Genomic DNA, 25,348 nt, shown 5'->3' with positions numbered 1-25,348 from the left:
AAGAGTAGATGGAAGAAAAGTAATTCATGTAAGAGTGTGAAGGCTCAAGTGAAGAGAGAAGTTAGCACCAAAAATATAACAAACTGCAAAATATTACAGCTATGATTTTGAGAAAGACCCAAAGATTGAGGACTTTTTGAGGTTAGCGATCATGTCTTTAATTCCACCACAGTAATTGCTCAAGAAATGCTGAACCAAGAAATGAATGCCCAAAATAATTATTATGTATATAAACCTGATGGAGCCCTGGCCAGTTTGGCTCAGCAGTTAGAGCGCTGACCTGCAGACCAATGAGTCACCAGTTCAATTCCAATCAAGGGCACGTACCTCAGTTGCAGTTCATCCCCAGCCCTGATGCAGGTCCTGCAGGAGGTAACCAGTCAATATTTGTCTCTGTCTCTCTTTTTCTCTCTCCCCCTCTCCCTCCCACTCTATCTGAAGATAAATAGAAAAAATATATATCCTCAGTGAGGATTAAAATAAATCTAATGGACAGCAGGATTCTCTTAATAAGTACTATATGCTGATTTGATAAGTGGTCGATGCTATAGAAGTAAAACATTGGACTATTTTTAAAGACAAATTTCATAAACACTTCTGGATCTTCTGTAATAAATATCACTTCTTGAAGAGGTTTTACAATCTACATTTTAAAAATTTCAAGGCAAATTTCCCAGTCTCCAGCTTTAAAAGGTAATAATTTTTAAAACCAGTCTATGGTGATCTCTCTCTGCTTTCCAAATCTGAAAGCACTTTTATAAAAATGTGTCAAGACATAAAAATATTTGCATTCTAATCAGCCACTCCTACTTGGAATGACTAGGGCTTTGTCCCTGCTCCAATGATTCCATCACACAGAAACAAAGCTCTGATGTATTCACTACCAAAAGCTCCACATACTCGTGGCTGCCACCCTGCGCTCTCCCTTCTTAGTTCCCTCTGAACTTAACAGTCTGAGCCTCATAATTAATGAGCTATTTCTCAGTATTTCTAACACTGCCAGGAAAACATTTGCCCTGCTTATGACTTCCACTTGTGAATGACCGACTAGTCCTCTCAAAAGGCAGGCATCATGTCTTCTGTCCTCCACAACATCACACGCAGTCAGGCACGGTTCTTACAATTCCTGGCCCCTCAGGCTCTACATCGGCCCACCTGGCACTTGTACACATTTTCTTTCACAAATCCTTTACACCTACTAGTCCTTCCGTCTAGAACACCTGCTTTCCACCTCTTCCCTTAAAAATTCTACTCATCATCTAAAACCTAGCTTACATTTTAGTCCCTTTGAGTTTACACGTGTGTAAATTTCACAATCACTTCCTACTTAGAGATTTGACATTATTATATTCATTTTGCAAAGAACTAATCACATTACAGTATAATTAGTTATAAATATGTCTTTTGCTCTCTTGGCCTGAGGGCATCTTGAGGCGCTGGACACAATTTCCTCAGCAACTGGCAGTAAGCAGGTACTAAAAATAGTTTAGTCCTTAATAAATACTTATTCTTACAAATGACAAAATGCTTTAAATGTTAACCTAAGCTCTTGCTGTTACTTGAAAGCCAATTCTTCTTACGTAGAATGCAATAAACAAGGGCTCGACTAATTCTCCAATATGTTGTAAATACAGTGCTTGGATTCTGCCCCATTTTGTTGTCTGTGGTTATAAGCTCATAAGCCAGGACTTCTCCAGAGTCTGAGGAACATACTATGTCAAGGATTTTATATGCTTTTCTCAGAGCTGGTCCAACTCAATGATGACCCACTGCCCCCAACTTAGCACAAACTTCAAATAATCCTAAATTTTCTCCAAAAGACCTTTGGTTTTTTGCTCTTCAGTTATTGTTAATATACTTGCGAAATGTGGCAAAAGGGAAATGCTAGTTAAATATGTTGTGCAGTACACGATATGTTTTTTTTGTTTTTGTTTTTTATCCTCACCCGAGGACATTTTTCCATTTTTTGTTCAGATAGAGAGGGAGGGAGGGAGGGAGGGAGGGAGGGAGGGAGGGAGGGAGGGAGGGAGGGAGGGAAAGAGAAACATGGATGCGAAAGGGACACATTGAGTGGCTGCCACCCACATGACCCAACCACGGCCGGGGACAAACTGCAACCGAGGTACGTGCTCCCTTAGCGGAAACCGAACCCGGGTCTCTCTGAACTGTAGGCTGACGATCTAACTGCTGAGCCAAACTGGCCAGGGCAGTACATAATACATTTACAGATATTTTTATTTTTTTTTTTTTTACATCCTCACCTGAGGATATATTTTTACTTTTTTTTGAGAGAGAGGGGAAAGGAGAGTGTGAGAGAGAAACATCAACGTGGGAGCAGAACAGCAATTAGCTACTTCCTGCACAACCCCTACGGGGATCGACCAGCAACCCAGGCATGTGCCCTGACCAGAAATCCAACCAGTAACCTTTTGGTTTGCGGGACAACGCTCCATCCAAACGAGCCACACTGGCCAGAGATTTTCACTGATATTTTAAGAATTAAATGGAAAACTAAAAACAAAAATAACAAGATGTAAAACTGCTGGATGGAAATAACCAAAATATTAATGATGGCTGCCTCTAGAATATAGATGTTTGTATATGCTTTTGATTTCATTTATATTTTTCCATCTCCCTCAAATTTTCTACAAAGAACATTATTTTCTAAGGAAAAAATATATAAGTATACCTCTAAGGTACTGGAGGTTTCAGTTGTAGAATTTCCAGTATTATTGCTTGAGTTTGAAGACACTGTTTCATTTTTGCTTTCATTATCTGATTTTTCATCGGAACTCATACATTCAATATCTGCATCAAAGCCTGTTGGGTATCCCATTGCTTGCAACACCTGTACAAATTACATTAAGATTCAGTTTTATTCAAACCACAGACACTCAATGAAATACTGAGAACAACATTTTCAAGTCCACAACATTTGAATTCATGAACTATCTTGGAGGAAGAGCAAGATGACACTAAATCTACAAATCCTTGGTTTTACCTACCAGTGTTATCACCATAAAATTTGGGAAAGCCTCCTCAGAGTAATTAGGTTTAAATAAAGAATTGATAGAAATGCAAACCTGAGGTTGCTCCAGGTTCATTTTATTTGGAGATAAGAGATAGAGAAAATAAACAGCATAGACAAGTTCAACCAATGAGGTGAGAGCAAAAGTAAAATAGCACATTGTAAAAAGTACATTCATTGGACTAGAAAGGAAAAGACATCAGGACCTATTCCTATATTTCTCCTCTGGTCCTCAATTTTCTAATTTGCAAGACAGGAAGACTGATTAGTTGATTCAATCCATTAGGAGAAATTAGCAAAGAAAGGCAATCCGGAGGTTTTCTTAAACTTGGAATCAATTTTCCGGTCAATTATAAAATAACATCTAAAGTTTTCTACTTTTGACCTCTTGGCTTTTAACTTAAACCATAATGAGACTTGAATAAAAAGATTCAGTCTCTAGGTTTATTCTCTATGTTAAGTGAACCAGGAACAGTTTTAGGTTTGTATTTCTATCCCATCCTCACAAGGACTGGTTACTTTATGGCTTGGCTACCTCCAATGTTCATTCTTCTTACAGTCCCATTCAATGCCTGGCATTTCTAATCTTTTTTAAAATAAGGTTCTCAGAACTGTGTGTGTGTGTGTGTGTACACCCACACAAACAGATGCAAGCATGCCTTTTAAAACTTCCTTCTAGATTACACAGCTTTTCAGTTTACAAGAGAATATGTTTACCAGCATTTTTATAAGCCTCTTTAAAACGGGTTGATATTGCATTATCAGTTACGAATTTAAAGGTTCATATAAGCAAATATAGAGATAGGTTCCTAAAGACCCCTATATTTGTTTTAGCTTTTGACTAATGTTTTAAGTTGCTGGAATGTAAAATGTAAAAGCACATCTACTTTTTTATAATCCCAGCTATGTCTAACAGGTATCTCTCAAAAAACTACTCTAAAAACTAATTAGAGGGTGCCAGGGGCTGGTGACCTGGAAGGGGATTCACTACAAAAGGACAGAAGAGGAATTTGTGGGTGAAAGAAGTATTTTATATCTTGACCAAGGTGGTTACATGATTATGAACATTTGTCAAAACCATATATAATAAATGATTAATTTTACTGTATGTATATAAATTATACCTCAATAAAGTTGGTTTTCAAAAGACCAAATATAAACTCTTCTGATAATCACACAAATGACCAGCCAGGCAGCCCAGCCTTTATAAACAATGTCATCTTATACAAAGGATTACCAATATAAATAAAGTAGTATAACTCTAAACAAAAAAAGAGCATAAGAACTCTGTACAAGAGAACTTGAAATTAATTGACCCAATTCATATGAAAAATCTGGCATTCTGCTGAACACTTCAAATCATAAATGAATTCCTTATATTGATAGATAATAAAGCCAAGAGCCCTTTTTATTAACATCCTGAATTCTAAAAGTGGTCAGGTAGTTCTTTACACTAAGCACACTCACATCATTTGGTTATATCCTCACCAATATTTTCTAAAGAAAACATCTACTCCACTGAGTCTTGCAAATATCCTCTTCCTGAGAAATCACGTCTCTGAGAGAACAGTTATTAGTCTGGAATTAACACTAGGTAACAAGCTGCAACTCAAAAGCCAAGAGTCACCCGTAAATTTGATTTGTTTACTCTAATAAAAACTGGAGACATGCAGTTTCCCCAATTTAACAGTTAAATTTAGCTTCATTTAAATTACTTACCATCACTTCTCTCTGCCTTTTTCTCACGTATCAAATTCATTTATTTACTTGTTATTATAGTAACTTATTTCAATACATCTATCGTATATATAACATGGCTACAGTATACTCGCAATGCCTCAACTGACAAAAATATCAAATTAAGTCATTTTCTATGAATACATAATTCAGTGATTAGTATATGCTATAAAAGTTTTTTTAAAAAGTGAGTTCTCAGAGCTCTGGAATGAAAGTTTGTTTGAAATGAAAATTAAGGCCAAAAACCCACTATACCAAAGAAAGGTGAGTTTCAAATGTCTAGGAAACAAACCCAACATAATAAACACATCAAATGAGCTGAAATTTACAAGATGCTTTCTGAACACAAGGTGACTGGGAAATCCAGTGTAGTCATGTCTTTTTTTCTCATGAGAGGGATTGAGACTGATAAAGATGACCCCAAAAGACTAGGGGCCAAGAGTGAAAAGAAAACACATAAACACGCATCTATCCTACAGCTCTCCCCTCAAAACAATGTCACATCTGTGGCTGGCTGACAGAGACTGACGGCTGCAAGAACCTCTCTAAAGAGCCTTCACCTTGTGCCCCATTCTAACTAATCTTTTCCCCGCAATGAAGAAGAGTCTTTCCATGAAATACAGCTGATTTTGTCCCTAAAGGTGCTCTTTGTGAATCTAAAGAGAATGAATTAGAAGAGGAAAGAGAAGATTGACCGCTGTAGGTTGCCTGATGCTGAGCAGCTAGGCTCTTGTGGCAGAAACTGATCTCTTCTTGTTTTGATTCTATGGTATGATTTGTCTTCACAGGTACTACCTCCTACCCAAGCTATTGAATAAGGAATGCAAAGATTTTTATCAAGTGGGACCTCCTTTCATAAACATATGTTGGATATAAAACTCTCAAACTCATACAGAACCTGTAACGTGGTATATAACCTTATGAATGGCAATATATGCCTGACAATAGAAATCTCAATACATATAATGAATTAATGGATCATTCAAATGGGCTTTCTTCTTGACCTAATAATTCCATCTGTTGAATATATCTTAAGGGAAAATCATACTAGTTCAAAAAGATGTAAAAAAAGATGTAAAGCAATCAACAGGAAGCATCTAACTCTAAAAGAGGATACGTGACATTGTGGTGGAATGATAATAATGAAATATTAGGCCATCAGTAGAAATGAGAACAATCTTTGTGATAACTATAAAAGACAATAAATATATTTTTAGATGAATAAAGAAAACATGACCCTATTTTAAGTATATATTTGGTACGTCCCATCACTCCTTACCTGAAATCTTTGGGGCCAGATTATTTTGAGAATTTATAACTTTTCAGAGTTTAGAAAGCTACTACAATATATTTTGCAAATCTCCAGTGGTATCTCAGGTGCTACCCCATGTTTGGGCAAAGAAATATATAAAATATTCACACTAAATGGAATAAAAAGTAAATAAAAATAACCACACATCAATTCAGGTCAGGTTTTCCCATAAAGTGAGTTTGCATCAAACTTAGGAAAGTATTTTTCATTTTCAGTATTTTTTGAATTTTGCAATTGTAGGTTAAGGGGTGAGGGGTGGAATACATACCAAAATATTAACGGTTATTATGAGAACAAATAGCATCTAAATCTTGTCCTATTGCAAAATTTGCCACTCTACTAACTCACCCAAATTTTGCTGGATTGCAACTTGCTATGAGGTCACTCATATTACAAGTTATTACAAAAACAACCCACAAACTGTATCTCTGCATCATAGGTGCCTTTAAAGGATATGATTGCTATCCCCTTTTTATGAAGACCTACCCAAGGAGAATGCCCACCTGATCTTTAAGCCAAAACAACTGTGACTCTCATAAACAAATGTCCTGTCCATTCTTATGTCATAGATAGTACATCAATATTTTACATGCTTTTTATGTCAGATGTCAGAGAACCTAGGTCTATATTTGTGACTTGTTCTCAGCATACATTGTAGCTAAATTATCAAACTGTATTTTTAGCCTTATTCCTGGATTCACCTTTTCCCTCATTCTTGGCTTTCTTCTTCTGCCTCATAAACTCATACTATTTCATCATACCTAAAATACCTGTTTTATAAACAAGACAGAACATAAATATTGTTTCATATTTTTAAAGCTTAGTTATTTTTTTTTGCATTGTTATTACCTGACATGTAATTTATTTATTTATATATTTGTTGTCTGTTTTCCCATCCTATCACACTAGAATGCAAGCTCCAGGAGGGCAAAGACTTTGTATCCTTAGTTCTAGGATAATGTTTGCATCTACATTAACTATACTTGTAAAATGGAATGATCATGAAAACAGACTAATTATATCTTATACTGTTCCATAACAGAACATAAGTGAAAACTGATCTTCAGTCTATATGACCTCTGACATTTTCACATGCCTCTGCAAGAGGTCGCATGTACTTTTAGAGAGATTCCAATATTTAGACATTTTCCACAAACCTACGTGAATGACTAATTGGTTCAACCCTGGACTGTATTCCCTAAAACATACTCTGAAATACAGAAAAGGTCCCATGCACAAAGGTAATGACCAAATTTATGGCAGAAAAAAAATCTGCAAACAGTCAGCCTGCGGTCCAGAGGGACCCGGGTTCGGTTCCCGCTAAGGGCATGTACCTCGGTTGCAGTTTATCCCTGGCCCTGGTTGGTCGTGTGGGTGGCAGCCACTCGATGTGTCCCTTTCACGTCGATGTTTCTCTCTCTCTCTCCGTTCCTCTCTCTCCCTCCAACTCTACCTGAACAAAAAATGGAAAAATGTCCTCGGGTGAGGATAAAAAAAATAAAATCTGCAAACAGCAAAATATCCAATGATAAGGAAATAACATTACATCTATATCATGTTACTCATACAGCCATTAAATATTACTTATGAATCTTTTAATACATGGAAAAACACTCATTACATGTTAAATAAAGAAAACCTGAGGATAAAGTTACATATACACTATAAGCTCAACCTAAAAAAAGAAACAAAACAAAAAAAACTGTACATAAGCCCTGGCCGGTTTGGCTCAGCGGTTAAAGCGTCCGCCTGCGGTCGGGAGAGACCCGGGTTCGGTTCCCGCTAAGGGCGCGTACCTCGGTTGCAGTTTGTCCCCGGCCCTGGTTGGTCGTGCGGGTGGCAGCCACTCGATGTGTCCCTTTCACATCGATGTTTCCCTCTCTCTCTCTTCCTCTCTCTCCCTCCCACTCTGTCTGTACAAAAAATGGAAAAATGTCCTCGGATGAGGATAAAAAAAAAATAAAATAAAAACTGTACATAAATAAAACATATGTATATAACTATTAATCATCTGCCTCAGATACACAACTGACATTTTTATTTCTTACTTTTCCTTCTGTATTTCCCAAATTTTGTATAATCAACACATTTTACAACCAAAAAAGAATTTTGTGACCCAGAAATGACAATATTCTTTATATTATTAAAATCTAAACAATTTGCCCTGGCCGGTTTGGCTCAGCGGTTAGAGCCTTGGCCTGCGGTCAGGAAAGACCCGGGTTCGGTTCCCGCTAAGGGCACGTACCTCAGTTGCAGTTTGGCCCTGGCCTTGGTTGGGTCGTGCGGGTGGCAACCACTCGATGTGTCCCTTTCACGTCGATGTTTCTTTCTCTCTCTCCCTCCCACTCTATCTGAACAAAATATCAAAAAATGTCCCTGGGTAAGGATTTAAAAAATATATATAAAAAATTCAGTTAATTTCCTATAGGAAAATAAGCACTTTATCTACAACATAAAATAACAAAGCACAGGTAAATAAAAGACATACAGTACCTTCACTGCTACATGAAGTTTTGCTGTTTTCTTGGATGGTCCTGAGGCTTCGTATGTTGTACCATCCACATCTACAGACATTGTGAAGACTGGGGCATGGACAGGGCCAGATTGAGATAAGAGCTTATACTGAAGCCCAGGCCTGATTTGATTTAGCCTCATTAGTGCATTCATAAGGTCTATTGCTTTACTATCCAAAACTGTTAAAGAAGAGATCAGACATTAAACCATTTTGCTTTAATGTATGCATTTGTAGGTTCCAGTGACCACTATAAACTCAGATTTTTTAAAAGCGAGAATTTAAAAAACACATATATAAATTAACTTCATAAACAATTATAAAATTACTTCTAAATTATTATGGCAACATCACTATAAAAGTAGTATGTGTTACTATATCTTATACATTAATTTTAGTTTGGCAATATTAATATATACTAAGCCAGCAATTTTCAATCAATATGCCACAAGAATTTTTAAAATATGCAATACAGTACCTATTAGTCAGCAGCACTTACCTCTTTTCTCTTAGATGTCAAATAAAAAAATGACAGCCAATACAACAATGAATCAAAATTACCTATACCTATATTTTTTGTCAGAACGGCAAAAAATATAATACACCTTTTGGTGTGCTACAGATTTTTAGTAATTAGTTTGTGTGTGCCATGAGACGAAAAGGGTTGAAAATCACTGTCCAAAGCAATGACACTTGGAAACAAAAGAAGTTATTTAATCATCAATTTCTCAGTGAAGATCTATTCCAAAAACCCCCATTCAAATCAATTCAATTCTTCACTTTGTAATTTTTATTTTCCTGACACTATAAATCCTTTCTACTATACATCTATAAGAATAAAGATTTTAAGTACTTTTCCTTAAGTTCCGTTTCATCTTCTTATTGGGATCTTTATCATCCCCTAATCCATCTTCAAATGGTCTCTTCAGAGCTGAAGACCCAGCACCTAAAGAATTACAAAAGGTTCATTACCAGTTAAAACAATGATTCTACTTCCTCTACCAAACGTATCTGATGTGTTCAGGAAGGGAAATCTTAGGAATCACAAGGACCAATAGAACTCTTTCACTGAACAATTAAATTACTATATTCATAATCTTGTAATAGCAAAAACTTTTAACATAAATCTTCATGAAACAATATTATTCCTTTTTATAAATATTTATGTTCCCATTCACTCATACATACAAATACAAATATCTATGCATATATTCACATCTATAATATGCATAAACAGAAAAAAGGTCTGGAAAGATATATATCAAAATGTTAAAGGTAGTGTTTTCTGGTACTAGGATTCATTTTTACTTATGTCTTTTCAAATATTTCTATAATTTAACATTTATTACTTGTATAAATATTTAAAGTTCACACGTTTAATCTTAGGCTTTGGGAAATCTGATTATTTCTCACACTACAAAATACTCTTCTGTCTGCCCACTCAAATCCTACTTAAGATTTTATTTACAGTTCATCTTTTCTACGACGTTTGCTTCATTCAGCTTTCTCTCACCTCAACTTTCTTTAAAAAAAATTTTTTTCTTTATTGATTTTTTTTTTCAGAGAGAGAGGAAGGGAGAGAGAAATAGAAACACTGATGAGAGAGAACATCAACTGGTCGCCTCCTGCATGCCCCCCACTGGGGATCGGGCCCACAACCTGGGCATGTGCCCTGACCAGGAATCGAACTGGCGACCTCTTGGTACATGGGGCAATGCTCAACCACTGACCCACACTGGCCAGGCCAACTTTCTAAAAGAGTTTCTATGGTATCAGAAAGTGTCCAAGGTGCTGGTGTGTCACTAGCTGTTTTCCAAGTCTCCTTAGTGCTCTATGAATGTCCAAGATATTGTTCTTGTCTTGTATCTTTAAAATTATCACAAGACTTAGAAACAACATAATGGGTGTGGACCAAAACTAACTGAACTGATATAATGCAATTTCTTGGGTAAAGCAGCTGGTTCATAATGCTGTCAGGCATATGGCTTTGCTGTCCAAGTTAAAACTCATCAATCTGTCCAAGTATTTGAAAGAACTCTGTGTCTTAAAAACTGGTTGTTGGGTTTCTCCTAAAGGAAAGTTATGCTCAAGAAAGTCATGCCACAAGACTTCCAGATACTTCTAATGAAATCGTGTAAGAATACCACTACATATTCTCTGATCATCAAGATTTGTTGTCCCACGGGACAAACAATGACTTCAGCACTTGCCTGAGTCAATGCTTACCACTCAGGTCAATAAATCTTGATGTTCTCTTCTACAGAAGGCAATATCTGTTTATATCTGCTTAGTATTATATTTCATCTACATTACATAAAACCAAATGTCCCAGTTTCCCAAAATGCAGTCTTTAAGAGATAAAAGTTCAAAAGGAACAAAGTCTACTCAAATCATTCAACCACTCATTAAGTTACATTAAAAGCTGCTCTGATTGTGTGGAAATCACAAACGCTTAAACACACAGATCTCTTCTCTAAATCCTCCAGCTACATAGAGTTCTATGGATTAAGCTTCATTCTCCCATCCCAGCCACTGTAAAACAGCTGTACAATATGGGGCTAATCATAATAGTAATCGGGGCAGGGAGGTTGTTTTACAAAACACAAGTCATTTTCAACCTCTATAATATCTAGAAATGAGAAATGATCATTTAAGAGGCAACAATTTTACCCTGGCCAGTTTGGCTCAGCAGTTGAGCGTTGGCCTGCGGATCAAAGAGTCCTGGGTTCGGTTCCCGCTAGGGGCACATACCACCATACATACATACATGCATAAATGGCAACAATTTTTAAAAAATAATATGAGAGTGCTTACCATATGCCTGGCACTGTTCTTAATACCTTACATGTATTAACTTATTAATCATTACCCTTTGAAGCCTGTACTTTTTATCATCCTCATTATAATTTCATTCTATGTATTCATTCAACAACAAATATTGAGAATTTTCTATGTGTAGGATAACTTTAGATGCTGGATACAGAGAACAAAACAATGTCTCTCTCTCTCTTCCTCCCTTTCTTTCTCCCGCTCTATCTGAAGATAAATGCAAAAATGTTCTCGGGTGAGGATAATAAAAAAAAAAAAATTATTGAGTACTCAAAAAGCTTTGTTTTGTGGGTAATATCTATCAATACTGAACATATTAGAAATTATAACAAAAAACTTTAATAAAAGAGTATGAAAAAAAATCATTCCATTAGCTATCAAAGTGACGATGCCATCACATGTCATAATGCAGCCTCTGGAAAACTGTACACTCTTGAAAGAGTGGAAACCACACACACAAAGCTCTAGTAGTATTATGAAACAGTTTTGATCTTGTGAACTCCATGAAGCCTTTAGACCCACTGGAATTCTGTTGTCTAAATAAATAAATGATTGGGCTGGTACACTATTTTCATCATATAAAAATTATTAGAGTAATATCAACTGTGGAGGTAGGCTGGGTCCCAGGTGAAATATAACTGATGTTAAACATCCCACCTTCTAGTTTAATAGGAGTAAAGGGGGTGAGGGATATTTTTCTGTGCTATAACAAGGAGAGTGAGTGGATTTATGTTTGAGACTGCTGTATTGGAGGAACTGAGTTAGGCATCTTATTCTGTTAACAGCCAATAAAGTGGGGGGTAATATCCCTAGGACAGAGAACAAGTAATTGCTCAAAGCCTAAAGCTAGTAAATAATGGGGCTATGACTGGAACCCAGGTTACACTGACCTCAAAGCCTATGCTTCCTGCTGAAACTGTGAGTTCAAACAGACTAGTACAAATGGAAGATACTTCTGAATTTTCCAATATACTTTTCTCTTCCTTTATATTTCGTTTTGTCTTTCTTAATTATGTAACACTTCTAAGCACAGTGATAACATCTCGTCCTAGTTTGTGGCTTATCTCTTCTCTTAGACCAGGGCTTCTCAAAGTATGGTTCCTATATCTATGTAATAATGGAATCTGGCCAACATAGCCAAATGAGTTCATCACCAATAAGAATACATAAAAGGAGCTGATGTCACTGATGGCACAGAAGAGCAGAAAGTCAGGAAGAAAAACAATATAGTTATACATGACTTGGATTAACAAAATTTTTTTTAAATTAGGGTATAATAGGTTCAGGTTTATAACACATAATGATTCAATATTTGTCTATATTGTGAAATGATCACTACAATAAGTCTAGTTAACATCTCATTAACGATTATTAAGCTCCCTCAGCTCTAACAAGAGATACATCCCAAGACCATCTCTACCACTGCCCATGTCCAACACCAATAAAAAACTTTCACACTCACCTTCTTTATCAGTAACTGACCAGGAGTATTTTTGAAAAGGCTTACTAGATGGAAGGGGGTCCATCTCCAGCACTTTATAAATTTGGCCAAAGGCTGACAGTCTTAGTGCATGCTGAAGAACAAAAGATCATATTTATTCAAATTTCAACAGCCATGTATAAATCCCTTAGACCATCTCACTAAAAAGACTATTCATTAAATGCTAATGCTATGACAGAAAAAGTCCCTTTAACAACAGGCAAGAAAATAGTGTTTAACTAGAACAATTCAGAAAATAAAATGATTATATCCCTCTAATAGATCACAGTAATGTGCCCCATCTTCTACCTGGGCACTGTGGGTAATATCTTCTTTTTGCTGGATGGTCATATAGCTCAGAGCATCTGTTGGATCTCGCTCACAAGGATCATGAAGACCAGGACCCCCTTTGGCAAAGGCAAAAGAAAAACACAATTACCATTTAGGACTGAGTTTAGAATTCAATAAACTCACACACACACACACACACACACACACACACACACACAGAGAGAAAGAGAGAGAGAGAGAGAGAGAGAATGGAGAGGGAAAAAAACTAAAAAACTACATTTGCTTAATTAAATGGAGTAAAAAGGATACTCTCATTTTCAATGTTAGCACCTAAATGTCCTCATTTTACTAAAAGTCACTTATATAGCTAAGTTCAAAACTGGGTCTTGCTGTGAGAATTCAGACACAGCATGATAAGTCATCCCCAATCTTTAAGGGGATTACATATGGGATATAAAACTAAATTTAATTTTTCCAAATTAAACACCAGAGTGCAAATAGTGGACTTCATACATTTTAACCAAACATCTACATTTTCAAATTCAGAGCTCTAAGTAAAGCAAATTCATAGAAGACACAATATCTTATTAGTACCATTTATGTTAGTATATATAAAATGTAAATTACATTTAAAGAGAGTTTTATAGTATTTTCCAACATACAAATATCCTATTTGCTAAAATTCCAAGTAAAACAACTCAACTCCTACATATTACTTTCCTCTTCAGAGGACAAATTTAACAAATATTTAGGAAAACAAACCAAAATAAGATTTTTCTGATTCTTCTGCCTCCGGAGTTTGAAACCCTTACCAGGAAGTAGTATTCCAGATGCCAAACACTCCATTACTCGTCTCAAGGCCTCCCCAGCGCCCAAAGGTCTATTACAAGTACCTATAGACTTTTCACATATAAGCTCTAGTGGCTAGAAGATATTAAATTACAAATTAGTACATGCATCAAGTGTTAAAAGGATTCCTGTTAAATGTGAGCTGGCATTTCTATCTACAATTAAGACCAAAAAAGTGAAAGTCAATTTATCATTTAGGGCCCAATTAACCTTTCCCCTTTATCAACTTTTACCCCATCTAGTGTTTTTAAATCAATTTTTGAGATAATATATTCAGAGGACATTTTGTTACAAAAACTTTATTTGCAGTTACCCTGAAAGAATCACTTAAGAAATTGTGGTCATCTAATTGATTTAACAAAAATATAACAAGCCTTCACATAAATTAGTAAGCTAATAATTAATCAATATTCATTCAAACCCAACCAACTCTCTCCCACAGAACCTAGGAAGCACTCAAACCATAAGACTTCATTTCAGACAGCCTGCCTCAATTACTACAATTAGAATAAATGAAAGACCAAATCTCCATATCTAATCAGTTTAAAAAGTGATGATATCATATGAAAGAATAATTGCTAAGTTAATTTAAAATGACCTTTTAGAGCTTTGTTTTATAATGTTCTTAATTGTGGTCTCAAGTAGGTCAGGCATAATAGTTTCCAAATAAAGTTTTGCAATATACATTATAAACTATGTCCATACTGTTCACCTGACTTTAATTACTAACATAAATTTATTTTTACATGTCTGCACTCAAATAAAAAGAAAAAGAAGGTACGGGAGCCTTATAATGGCATGTCACTCATTTCTATCTTAAATGGAAGGAGCACTTGAAGGAGCAATGAGCCAGGCAAGGAGCTTTCATGAGCAGTAGTGAACACCGCAGAGCAAAGTGCAGAAGACACTCACTGCTAACCTTTGTTAGAAAAAAAAATCTCAGGCTCTGTCTGTAACATGAATTATGATAAAGTAAAAGAGACAAGTTAAATGCATAAAAAAGAATTCATATGAAAAAAATGCATAATTTTTTTCCAGAAAAAAAGGCAATGCATACCTTAGCTAACTCAGAATATAGCCATTTCATAGTAATATGTAACTTCTACAGGATTTCCTCTGATTATAGTTTAGAAGTTGCTTTTAACTGTATTTCAGTACTTACCCATCCTTTTAATGGTGCCCACGTGGGGACTCTGTTGCACAAATCACGCAGAATGCGAAGGACAATTACACATGATTTTAATCCATTTGCCCTTGCCTAAAACAAACAAAATGATTCCAATATCCCTGTTGAAAGCCACTCTTTGTTTAAGCACACTGATCATGGATAGGCTCTTTAAAGTGAATGCTAGTCAGTCATTCATCAGTTGTCAAACAAATTTTTTAAATCAAGTTATTAAAACAGTATAATTATAATTCAGAAAGACACATTTTATAGTAAAACAAGCACATTACTAAAATTGCTTTTATAACCTCATGGCAACCACATTCTGGGCCACTATCTTAACTTTTAACTTTTCTCACCCATGTTTGTATTTTATAGGCTATCATTTGAAATTCAGAGTGCTAAGCTGAAAAGTATTATAATTAAACATCAACTATAATAGAAGCTATAGGCACTTATCTAAATTAACTCATTTACTCTTACAATGACACTATAAGGTAGAGTACCCCCATTTTATACTCTACACAGAAACCATTAAGTGGCAAGTATTCCAAATGAAACCTATACAAGGGTATAATAGCAGTTAAGATAATAACAAAGAGCCAACCTGAAACCATTTGGCATGTCGAAGAGACGCCAAGGCGTTCAGGCATTTCTGCCTGTCCAATAAGTCCGGAGGATCTTTCATCGCAACCTTTTCTAATGGGAAAATAGGATAGAGAGAGAGAGACATACAATTTGACCAAGGAGTTCCTGTCAAATTACCAAACTATAAAATTTTTAAAAAGAGAAACATTTGAGTGAACTAATAAGACTCCCAGAGGATTTCATGATTTGGATTTGTTGCTTTTTTAAAGTTACATGCAGTATGATTACTATGGTAAAAAGTCTTCAGAGCCATTCTGTGCACAAGTACAAGAGGAGCACAAAGGCATTCGTTCAGTAAACAAATCAATGACTACTGCTACATACAATCTGGGATCTTATTAAACATGTATAACATCAGAGGGCACAAAATAGGTATATAGCACTTTTTCCTTTGGCAGGGTGCAAAGAGTAGAAATCTGGAACCAAGAGCAATGATAACTATTCTCTATAGAAGGAATCTTAATCACTAATCAATTCTTAAGGAAAAGCAGGGCTCTTTCGTGTAATCAATTTGAGATATACTAAGAATACACTGCATATGGCAATTTTATGTTCTCATCCAACAAGATAACCATTTTACCCCACTGATGAGAATGGTTTAAGTGTATTCTTGGAGTTCCCTCACTCCTTCTTTTCTAAACCAAAACTGCAAAAATGAAATATATTTCAAGTTTTGTATTATACTTTTTTTTAAGGACAGCAAAGAATACTAATTACAGCTAGCTGACATGCTTTAACATTTTAAAGCTGGATTAAATGGCCCAAAGCAGCAAAATTAAGAATTCAAACAGGTGATTAAGGAAAAATATCCATATTTGAGAAAATGTCACATGATCCTGAATCCAAGGTTAGAGAGCCAAATATATTCCCCTCTAAGCCAGTGGTTCTCAACCTTCCTAATGCCACAACCCTTTAACACAGTTCCTCATGTTGTGGTGACCCCCAACCATAAAATTATTTTCGTTGCTACTTCATAACTGTAATTTTGCTACTGCTATGTCTTAGGTGACCCCTGTGAAAGGGTCATTTGACCCCCAAAGGGGTCACGACCCACAGGTTGAAAACTGCTGCAGTCTAAGCTATTACAAAGGGAGTTTTTCAACTTTTTAAAGACTTGGTACATTATTTAAATGCAAATAACATACACAAATGTTTCTTGGGAGAAATTTTGTCTAATTCAATTAAGTCAGATTCACCATTCTCTTTTAAGAACTCTTAGATGTACGAAAGTCCAATACTTCTTTCTAGTATAATCATGATAATCAGACTTGATGGTATGCTGTGAGGGCCAATTGATACAATACCAATATTTTAAAATATGACATAGATAACTGGTACTTTGGTTTCCTCATTTACATGATTCTATTACGACAAATTTACTGTATATTCTAACTGCCAGCTTTCCATTAACTGAAACCGAAAGCATAATGCCCAATAGAGGAAGAATTGGGATTCTCTTTTTAGGCTGCAACGCTCTAAAGGCTGAAGTGCTACACACTTATTTTCTGACCCAGTGAGCTCTACACACCAGATGTTTGCACTGTTTCACATTAACCTTTGCCAACAAATTCACAACACAGTGTCTCCTCTCACTACCCCCTTTTACTTAAAAAATGGGCAGCCTCAAAAAGAAGGATTAATGTGGATTCATTTATAACCATAAACAAATGTACTATGGGTTTTCACGTTATAGGTGATCTAGTTCCCAGACTTGCTCAATTTTGTCTTTATAATGACACAAAACATACAACTCACTCATTTTAATGTTGTATGTCAAAATGTTTGGGGTTAATGCAAGCATCTGTGTAAAGCTCACATACCAGATCAAACAAACTATGATAAATGAATGATTAGAATCTCTTGAAAGTTAGACATAACAAAGGTTGACTGACTGACAAGTAATGTAATTCCAAAAGAAAGGTATGGGCTGTACTTATTTTTTTTAAATCTCAATCTTTAAGTTAAGAATAAGGCAAGTTTAGTTTTATTTTACCATCTTACCAAGTAGAAAGGGGGCGGGAGGGCAATGGAAGAGAGAAGGGAGGCAGAGGAAGTTTGGATATGAAAAGACAAAATAAACCAAAACTCTTTTTGACCTTTCTAGTACTTTCATCCAATGGTCAGAACTTGTAAATAACATCTCATGCTCGTTGCAACACAGATATTTTTAAAGGGGGACAATGGCAAAAATATGAAGATACTTCATCCCCAAAGTCAGAATATAACCACAAACTCTTATTTAAAAAAAAACCTAGAGGCATGAGCTCGCTGCAGACAGTCAACGTTTGGAGGCAGTAGCTTCCACTAGCAGGAGATGGAGGGACAGGCAGTGAGCAGAAGACCTGCACCAGATCCCTTTTACATCACCATCAGAATGGCTATGTTTCTTCCTGCTCTGAGAGTCAAAATGTCAAAAGATCCAAAATGTCTCAATACTCATAAGGTGGGACACAGTAGAGAACTTGCAATAATTCATCTCATTTTATCTTCCTCAAAGTTTTTTATTTTAAAACCATGTAAATTCACATGGTACTACAGTACTATTTATAAGCCCTGCTTCCCTTCCTTTACATATTAATAATATACAGTTTTACATATTTTCATTCTTTAAGAAAAAAATGACTTAATATGGTAATCATAGAATTGCTGCCGAAAAAACACTGCCACTTCTCATAGCAGAACGTCAAGTTAACATTTTTGTATGAACTTCAATGTAGGTGTTTCAATTTTGTGGGGAAGCAAAGCTTTTCTGATAAAAAGCATCTTGGAATCTTTAAATTAGAAACAATGGAACTGTGAGACCTTTCATTTTTTCTTGTAGTGACCAGTAAAACAGATTAAGAAACAGTATGGGAATTTAAAAAAGAAGAAGAAGAAATAGTATGGGGGATGGGCTTGGGGAGTGACAAAAATGCCAAAAGCAAAGAAAACAACTTTTAAAAACATATTGCTCAGTAACCTGACATCAGGGCATGAAGGTACATAGGGCATTCTGAACAATGGAAGCACTGGAAAAGAAGCCTATTATGCCTAACTTTATTTGGTTAGAGGTTAGATCAGTGACCAGAAACACACCAAACTACAGGAAATGTTGGTCAGTTTCTCTCAATTCATTACATGCAAGCTAACTCTGTTCTCATTAACAAAAACACTAGCCTGGACATGGGGCAGAGAAAAGCCAGAACATGACTGTGTTAAACAGGAGTTATATGTCTGGAACCTGGGCTCCAGGTAAAATAATTGAGCTGGGTTATCATGAAGACCTCCTTGATAATGTGGATGGAACTGAGCTACTGAATACAGACTTTTCTAGTTAGCCTAAAGCTGAGCTACTAAGTACATGCTGACAGGATTTTTTAATTAGCCTGAAGATATCCTTGCAGCCCCTTCTCTCAACTCCTTGAGGCTTTGTATAGAACAGGCACTATGCTTCAAACCACTGCCCATGCAAAACATCAGGCCACTATAACGTGCACAGGTAAACGTAGCACTAAGGCAGATCAGAGAGACTGTTTTCCTAATTTCCAGTAGCAATGTTACTGGTATGACTTTTTTTCAGTGCCTCAGGAGACAGTCAGCCACTGGAAAGATAATGGCTCAAGGTTTGCACTGGATTTTAGATCTAGCAGTTGAGGAAGGCAGGAAAAGAAAGCCTGCAGCATCGCTATCATCCCAGTTGTGATTTCTGGACTGTGAGAATCTAATGCCTTCACCTAACAGGACTCATGCCAGTGAACTTTTGTCAAGATGTGTCAGAAGTCTGCATGGTGCCTATGGGAAAAGGGACTCTTGGGCAGCCTCTCTGTGAGCCCCTGAATATCGCCCCAATACCAAGGACAGAGGTTTATCCTAACCTAATAAGCAACATGAGTCTCTGTAGTTTCCATGTCCACCTGGTTTCAAACTGCACTGTAAACAGAATAAAGAGCTGATTTACCACCCTCACAGCAAACACACTTCTGGTTTAAAATCACAAGCACCGAAAGAAGCTGAGACTGTGTATGCTCAGTATAACTAAATTAGTTAAGATGCTCCTACACTTATCCTAGACAGTAATGGGAAAGCAGACAGCACATTAGACTGACAGGAACTGGTACAATGTGATGATATGTTCCTCATTTATAAAATAGGGCAATTATCCACCTCAGAGGGCTGTTGTGAGAGTTAAAATAAGTCCTATATGACAAACTGCTTATAAAACAGTAAGTTATTTTATACCCTAACAGCTTGAATTTTGACATGCCCATTGTTAATGCTTCTTACATACCGGACAGTCCTATTTAATCAAACAATATGTGGCTATGAAAAGTCATTTAGCAGATTTTTTTTAATTGCCTACTATGTATTAGGTACCATCACAGGAGCTAGGAAAAAGGTTAGGAGTAGTGAAAAAGATACCTGCCCTCAATAAAATCATACACTATATAAAAAACAAGCTTATTATTAGCACTGTAGCAAGCACAAAATACTGATCCCAATACTGCACTTCAATGGGGCTTTAAGGTTCAGTTCTTCAGACCTATCATGTACACATTATTCCCACTGTGAACTCAAGGCAGTCTGAGTAGGTGAGTTTACACTGTGAATCTTTTTCTTAAGCTACCAGCATTTACTGAGCAACTACTTTATGCTGGGTATTGTACAGGTCACAATACATAAACTCTCTCATTTAACCCCAAACAACTTTCTAAAGTATATATCATCCATATTAAAAAAAAATGTTTTTTTCTTTATTGATTTTAGAGAAGGAGGAAAGGAGAGGGAGAGAGAGATGAAAAAAATCGATGAGAGAACATCAACTGGGTACCTCCTGCATGCCCCCGACTGGGGATTTGGTCCACACTACCTGGGCATGTGCCCTGATAAGGAATCGAACCGGCAACCTCCTGGTACATGGGTTGATGCTCAACCACTGAGCTACATGGGCCAGGCTATTATCCACATTTTAAAATGAAGAACCTGCCCAAAGTCACATAGAAATAGTAACTAATGGAATTAAGAATTGAACACCTGACTGCCAGGCACCAATGTCTGTGCTTTCCCCCCATGCCTCTTTAGCAGGAAGCATGCAGTCATGGGGAAGGGTTATTCTACAGCACCCTCAGTAAAGGGTTAGAATATGGAAAGACAACTGACAGCACAGGAGGAATCTTACCTGTGAAATACTAAACAATACCAAAGAGATTCACGACATACTCTGGCCACTGACAATGTAAACAGTGATCTGAAATGGGTACATAGATCCACTTCTGTAGACAACCCTGAGGAGAGTGAGCGTGATGCCCTCACCTGTCCCAGTCCTCCAGTTCTCTCTGCTCTCAATCACACTTTATTCCCCCCGCTTTAGATTTTATCCAAATATGAACCAGGTGAAGACAGGGAAGAGAAAGATGTGAGGTATATGCTGTATATATCGTGAATAGTCTGTTTGTTTTGTGGGGAGGGGAGAAATTGAAACTCTACAGAAAAATACTCTGAAAACGTTACAATGTATTTTTTTTTAACTAGGAGAAAGAAAAGAGTGGAGATTTTTTTTAAAGGGATATCTCTCAGTCTTAGGAATTCCTGGAACCCTAATAATCTTGTGCTTTTACTCTCCGCAGTTGGGAAGAACTGCATCAGCGGAGCATTGGGGGGGGGGGGGGGGGGGGGGGGCGGGGTCTGTCTAGTGTAAGGAATCAAGTCCCACAGAATTATGTAGCCAAGGTCTCAAACACTCAAATTTGCCCAGGAATACACAAAACTGCTAGTACATATGAAAAAACAACAAAAACCAACTGTCTTTGACAAAGCCCAGGTTAGACAAAATGAGCAAATTAGAAGAGATAACAAGTGAGTCAAAAGGGCTGGGAGGTTGAGGACAACAGCAAAGCGAATCTTTCTGCCATTCAAAAGAAGAGGAAGTAACATGTATAAAACATTAAAGCCAAGCTGATTCTTTCACCTTACCTGACCCCACACAACAATGTTTAACATCAGCTGATGAGATTCAGCCCTTAAAAGGTCTTGGGATCCTTTAGTAAACAAACATCTTGAACAAACACCGACTCTCCTACTTTACCCATCCTATAAACTAGTCTTCCAAGAAGGGTGCACTACACTAAGAATCTCTTTTCAGTTTCTCTGAACAGAAATTAAAGTTATAAAAGCAACAGACTTAGTTTAAGGGTATCACTGAAAACTATGGCAAAATTCCATGTAAGTACATAAAACCCTAGGAAAAAAGAAGACTGTTGTTCTCTTAATACTTTCAAAGAAGTAATGGAAGGGATGCCTACAGCTACAAGCAAACATAATTAATATAGTCTTTGGCAACTTCAGTCTTTTTCTCATCTCTCTATACTCAAATAATTTTTAATAATACCTATAATTATAACTCTACTTAGAAATGGTTAGTTTTACACTGGGGGGGTCAAGTAGAACACAGCTTACCAGAATTAACAGAATTATCTTGATACTTCAGAAATCATTTTATAGTTCTACAGTTAATGGTGAACTGAAAAGCTGTTAAAGAAATTAAGCCATTTAAGATTGGTTCTTCAGAGGTGTTAGAGATACTATATACAGAAAAAAAGTACATGCATAAACCCAATTATAGATTGGATGCACTTTAATTTTAAACCATAACTCATAATTATATCTAGTTTATATCGTTAGGTTTGGTATAGCTGATTTAGTTACCCCAAAAGCTTTTTAAAAGGAGTCTATCACACGTCTGCCAAAACTCAAAGTTCTAACATCACTGGTAAATGTCTTTCTATCTTTATTGTCAACTTAAAATAAATTAAGAAACTGACCAATATTTCTTACTGCACTGGCATTTCAGGTTGGGGAGTAAGCAAGGAACTTGTTAAATGTCTAGTAATGAAAAGTAGCAATAGGGAGTCTCCACTGGCCCACAGGCCACACTGCCTTTACATTGTTATGACAGAGAGAGGCCCCTGGTTGGTCAAAGGTCTCACACAGGAGAAATACCACATGGTAAGTTTCTAGGGACAGAACTGAGAGGCAGAAATAAGCTAACTTGACAGGATAAAAACATCAGAAAAAGCAGCTCAGCTCCATGATTACTTCTCAAAACTGAATAGGTTTCTCACTCTACTTTTACAAGTTCGACACTGCCATAGACAAATTCTTTTTAACTTCAGAAGAAAGTTACTTTCAAGGCATAATTCCCATATACATCATATTCAAAATGTTAACAGGATCACAAACCTCCTAGAAAAAACACTTACTAAAGATTATTTTAAAAATTCAATTCCCTAATTTATATACCTTACATTATAAAACATATTTACACATGGGCAATTATGTAAAAAGCATACATCTTATAAGGTTATATAGAGTTATTACAAGAGCAATATACAAATGAGTAATTTGAACCACACTGAATAAATTTCAAAATACTGTTTGGTCCACATTTAATCCTGAAGTTAGACCTAATGGCCAAACTATACAGAACAGGTTGAATGACAGCAGTAACAACGAAATACCAGACAAAGTAAAACAGAACACCAAAACAGTATAAAAATTAGAGCTGTGAACAACATGATAGGCACAAGTATTTGAATTAACACGTTTTATATTTCAAATATATACATTTTTGCAAAATATAGTGATTTATGTGAAACAAAACTGTTTAAAATACTGTAAGTGGCATGAAACAAATGAAGACAGTTATTTCTTAAATCTATAAAGTACAGTTAACATAGCACTTAAGAGAGGTTCTTCATGAACAAAACAAATATATATACATATATATATATGTGTGTATGTACCTCCATCCTTCTTCTCCAAATCATCCCTAATTAGAGGGGAAGTAAGTATCACCTTCAAAGTTAGTGTGGGCTCTTTTGTATTCCGAATTATAATAGATGCCTCATCTACACATTGTTCCACTTCATATTTCTCTTCTGTGAGTTTCTGAAAGTCACCAAGATTTCAAAAACATCCAATTAGATTAAAATTTCAAAAAACAACTGCCCCCTAATTTTTAAGTGTTATTAACTACTAGTAATATTGTGCCAAGAAAGTAAATAAAGTCATTAACTAGTTCTTTAGTTTAGGAATAACTTCTCTCTCCTTCCAACTTATCAGCAAATCCTCTATCTCCATTCCTCAAAAAGCAACCACAACATCAACTCTCTATACAATTATAAACAGTATTTAAATTCATTCTTTATAGTATTTGAAAGTAAAATACCAACAGCATCATTATGTGATAACAGGTAAAAATTATTATTCTTTACAGTATTACAAAGAACTATTGTAGAAAAATAAATTGCTGGGCATGCTCTCTAAACCAGTACTTTTTTGACAGGACAGCCTAAAAAGGAACTCCTACTTACCAATGACTTACAAATTTAAAATTATGTAGATTTACATATAAGATTATATAGATTTCTAAAGAGAATCAAGTAAGAATGAATAAAAAAGAAGCTCTGCACAGTCACTCATCAGCAAAAAAATAAGCATAAACTAGTAACTTCCCTTTTCTAACTACAGGTCTCAAGAGATCAATCACTCCAGTGAGACCTATCATTTATGGGACAAGTCATTTGACACCCATAGGGAAACAAATGTACATTGATTCTTTCAACAATACTCAATTTAAGAGTTTTCCACAAAGTAATCATCAATTAGAATCATATAAGTTGTACTTAATATATCACTATACATTACACACACACACACAAAATTACACAGGGTCTTTCTTGGAGGTGAAATTTATTATCTACTACCTGACATAAACAGCTAAATGGAAACACTGATGGGTCTCTGCTCAGCAGTGTACATTAAAAGAACTCAAAGCCATTTACATAAAAAGAGTATTTTACCATTAAACATTTCAAAAAAAGATAAGAAGTAGAAAACTCATTATCTAATTTCAAATATAAGAAACCAAGGAAGAAAATGGCCACAAAGTAACTGGAAAAAACAGAACAGAACTAGAATGTAGAGTAAAAGTAGAAAACTGCTTCCATTCATTTTACTACTATAAGAGCATTAAAGATGTCCATCAGAGAATGAATCAAACTAAAATTTTCCATTATGCATGCAGATCACCATAAGACACATCCAAAATAATAAACATATGGTATAAGTTTGGGACTAGACTAATTATAAGTGATTTCTGATTTTGGTCATCCTTTTCCTCCCTTCTTGCTCAAGGAAGTTCTAAAATCACCCCAGGAAAAAAATATGTAGAGAAAAGATATGGAACAACCTCAATTAATTAAGGTATTTAGATAACAAAGTTTTGCTACAGTAAGTGCTCAAAAATATTTTTTTTTAAACTCATAAGAAAATAAGATCATATCAGAGATTGGTTTTCCACACAAACACCAAGAAAACGAGGAGGAAGCAGGGAGTAAAAGCAAAAATCATCCTTTAAATGATTATATAGAATATATTAGCAATAATAACGTGTTTGTACTTGTATGTATATTTGGGCATATATGTGTACATGTATACAATCTAATGAGATGGATGTACAA

The 25,348-nt window shown here is 35.8% G+C and overlaps 1 protein-coding gene across 6 annotated transcripts in view; it reads right to left on the bottom strand.

The window, feature by feature from the left end:
• LOC118629517 (spermatid perinuclear RNA binding protein) overlaps window positions 1-25,348 on the bottom strand; it is a 197,766-nt gene that overhangs the window by 74,350 nt on the left and 98,068 nt on the right. For all 6 annotated transcript variants that reach the window (XM_036260840.1, XM_036260841.1, XM_036260844.1 and 3 more), the window contains 9 exons: window positions 23,630-23,774; window positions 15,811-15,902; window positions 15,201-15,296; window positions 14,002-14,113; window positions 13,208-13,305; window positions 12,881-12,992; window positions 9,443-9,535; window positions 8,571-8,770; window positions 2,690-2,848 (listed from right to left, as the gene is read on the bottom strand). In XM_036260840.1, coding sequence (XP_036116733.1) covers window positions 2,690-2,848; window positions 8,571-8,770; window positions 9,443-9,535; window positions 12,881-12,992; window positions 13,208-13,305; window positions 14,002-14,113; window positions 15,201-15,296; window positions 15,811-15,902; window positions 23,630-23,774 — 1,107 coding nt within the window. The remainder of the gene's footprint in view (window positions 1-2,689; window positions 2,849-8,570; window positions 8,771-9,442; window positions 9,536-12,880; window positions 12,993-13,207; window positions 13,306-14,001; window positions 14,114-15,200; window positions 15,297-15,810; window positions 15,903-23,629; window positions 23,775-25,348) is intronic.

Source organism: Molossus molossus, unplaced genomic scaffold (assembly GCF_014108415.1).
Source record: "Molossus molossus isolate mMolMol1 unplaced genomic scaffold, mMolMol1.p scaffold_m16_p_14, whole genome shotgun sequence".
Lineage (NCBI taxonomy): Eukaryota > Metazoa > Chordata > Mammalia > Chiroptera > Molossidae > Molossus > Molossus molossus.
Note: the sequence above shows the minus strand (reverse complement) of the source record. Positions and strands in the feature narration are given on the sequence as shown.